This window comes from Arachis ipaensis, chromosome B06, assembly GCF_000816755.2.
Source record: "Arachis ipaensis cultivar K30076 chromosome B06, Araip1.1, whole genome shotgun sequence".
Lineage (NCBI taxonomy): Eukaryota > Viridiplantae > Streptophyta > Magnoliopsida > Fabales > Fabaceae > Arachis > Arachis ipaensis.
Window position 1 is genome coordinate 62,073,861 of NC_029790.2, and position 2,504 is coordinate 62,076,364.

At 33.7% G+C, this 2,504-nt stretch overlaps 1 protein-coding gene across 2 annotated transcripts in view; it reads right to left on the bottom strand.

Annotated features, from left to right (window-relative positions):
- The window catches only part of LOC107648211 (protein CHUP1, chloroplastic-like), a 5,694-nt gene continuing 4,692 nt past the window's right edge, over positions 1,503 to 2,504 (bottom strand). Inside the window, exons 2-3 of one of the 2 annotated variants that reach the window (XM_021104515.1) lie at positions 1,903 to 2,400; positions 1,700 to 1,852 (exon numbers count right to left, since the gene is read on the bottom strand). In XM_021104515.1, coding sequence (XP_020960174.1) covers positions 1,841 to 1,852; positions 1,903 to 2,400 — 510 coding nt within the window. In that variant the 3' untranslated portion in view covers positions 1,700 to 1,840. Of the gene's footprint in view, positions 2,401 to 2,504 lie in introns of both variants that reach the window. The other variant, XM_016352180.2, reaches the window with a different exon arrangement.

Here is a 2,504-nt window from a genome sequence, read left to right on the forward strand (position 1 = left end):
GCTCTATCTCTCTGTCAATAACATTAAGCCTTTTCAAATATTAGCAAAAGTTACTTGTAATAATTTTTTCAATTAAGAAGAAGAATGAGGTTGTGCTGCTCCAAGTGTTCTAAGAATATTGGTGTGAGTTGTATTTTTGATGATCCACGTCTAATCTTGGAGGATTTCCGTCGAGCCATTCTATCTACGGGAAGGACAATAATAAATCCTTAAGGACAGTGTCTAACACGATTCGTGATAATGTTATTCTAATATTCTTTTAATTTATTTGTCTACAAAATTTTATTTATATTTAAATTAGCCAAAATATTATTTTATTGGAAGTCTAATTTCCAACATTTCTTTCCCCATAAGGATCTCTCTCTTTAAGTTACTGATACGGAATTCTCCAAATGTCCATATGACGATGATTTTGCTTTCATCGGACAAGAACAAAAAAATATGGGAACAAAAATTCTATTCAGATACAGATGCAAAGAAAAATAATATATGACAACTGTAGATGTCTGGGTTTGTTATTGGTGCAAAACAGATTTTTACATCAAAAGATGCGTTTCAAACTAGGAGGTGCAATGATAACGCATTGGTTAAACATGTTGAATTGTATTCTAATATTAGAAACTCATACATGAATATCCATCTAATATATAGAAGATGTGAACGTTAAACATCGTCAATATTAGATTTATAGTCTTGAATAATAATAATAAGAGAAAGCCTAGGGGCCAGCAATTTTTGTGTTTTATAGTCAGCACTTAACCATCAAAAGTAAAGTGAGTGATCTCTCACCATTGGATATAATCTCACACCATTAAAAACACAAAAGTTGCTGGCCCCTAGCACTCCTCGTTATTATTATAATAATAATAATAATATCTAACACAATTATGGGTTGAAAGTGATAAGTTGTGAAATTATTTTCAATGTGACTGTTCTAATGTTTAATCTCTTGATATTGCCATTATCACAAGACTGATTGATATCATATTTCCCTATTAATGCATAGTGGCAAGCACTCATCATCAAATAGAAAGCATAATTTAATTGGTGAACAGAGTATGCAGCCCGTCCGAGCTAAACAACAATGATATGATTACCATGTTTTCAAATTTTACTTTCCTTGAAACCGTGAAAGTGGAATTTGATCTCAAATCTAAGAGGAAGACAGACACATCCCCTTGCCATCAGATCACTTACATGCTTCAAATAATATATGTTTTAGGAAACATTTCAAGTGTATCGAGGAATACCGGTGCACCAGTTATTTTAACCGTTGATTTCAATTAATATATATTATATATATTTTTTATAATCAACGGTTAAAACAACTGGAATACCGGTACTTCCGATACACTTAAAATGTTTCCTATGTTTTATACTCCAAAGTGCGTTGACTTACTATTTATTCCATTTTATTATTTAATGTCATCTCAGTCAACTTGAATATACTGGTTAAAATAATGACCGAGTGGTCATGGCAGAGTCAATAATTATGAAATAGTATATTGACGAGATTGCGAAAATCAATTTGCTTAGAAATGATGTTTTTCTTTTTCTTTTTTTGCAACTTCATTTGTTAAAAACTGGTGACAGAGACGTACATCACTCAGGCTGAGTTTGTTAAGAACTAATGTTTTCTCAGATAATGATGTTCTTTGCTGTGTGCCTAAAGTTAATAGAGTTGAGCACAGAGACTTGGAATATTTCAACCTTGGTAGTAGTCAAATCTCCGATCCTCTTGCCTACTGTGTTACACATCAAACACCATATTCCAACATATTTTATTGTAAGGAGGGAAACACTGAATGGTGCCTGGAGATACACTGCTAGCAACTATTATTCAAACATATGTATTGCAAACATCGACTAGTATCCAGTTATGGATATTATTGGCCATCTTATATTGCAAAGTTTATTTTCTTTTCCCATAAAAGGTTTCAACGTAAAGTGCCTAGACACTCGCAAACAAAACCCATATCTTATTATCTTGATGTTCTTATTGCTTTCCGAAGTTTTGCTTGTTTCAGTGCCTTCAACCCATCTCTTTATCTTTCTAAGTAGCTTTCCGCTTTTCGAACGAGTTCCATTGCCGTGACGAAAGGAACCAAAATGAGAAACACTTTGATGCTCAAAGGATGAACCATCATCATCATGTGATTGATCATGGTCGGAGTCATAATGAGTAACTTGAAGATCGCTTCCTCCTCCAGGTTCAAGTTCTATGTTGTTGTCTCCGTGCTGATGCTGATGTACGTTGTCATGGTGCCTTGTTATCTCGTGCCTTAAGCAAGCGTTGGTCCAACGCAAGTGAATCAGTTCTTTAGCTTCATCTGCTTGTTCCTTCTTCACATGGTCCAATTCATCCACAACACGGTTGTAATCTTCCCTACTTACCTCAATCTGCATATGGAAATCTTTGCACTTTAGTTGTTTTGTATTAGTGTTATTACAAAGTACAATTTTTATAATAACTTCTAATTTTGTGAGTGGAACCGAATTATTTG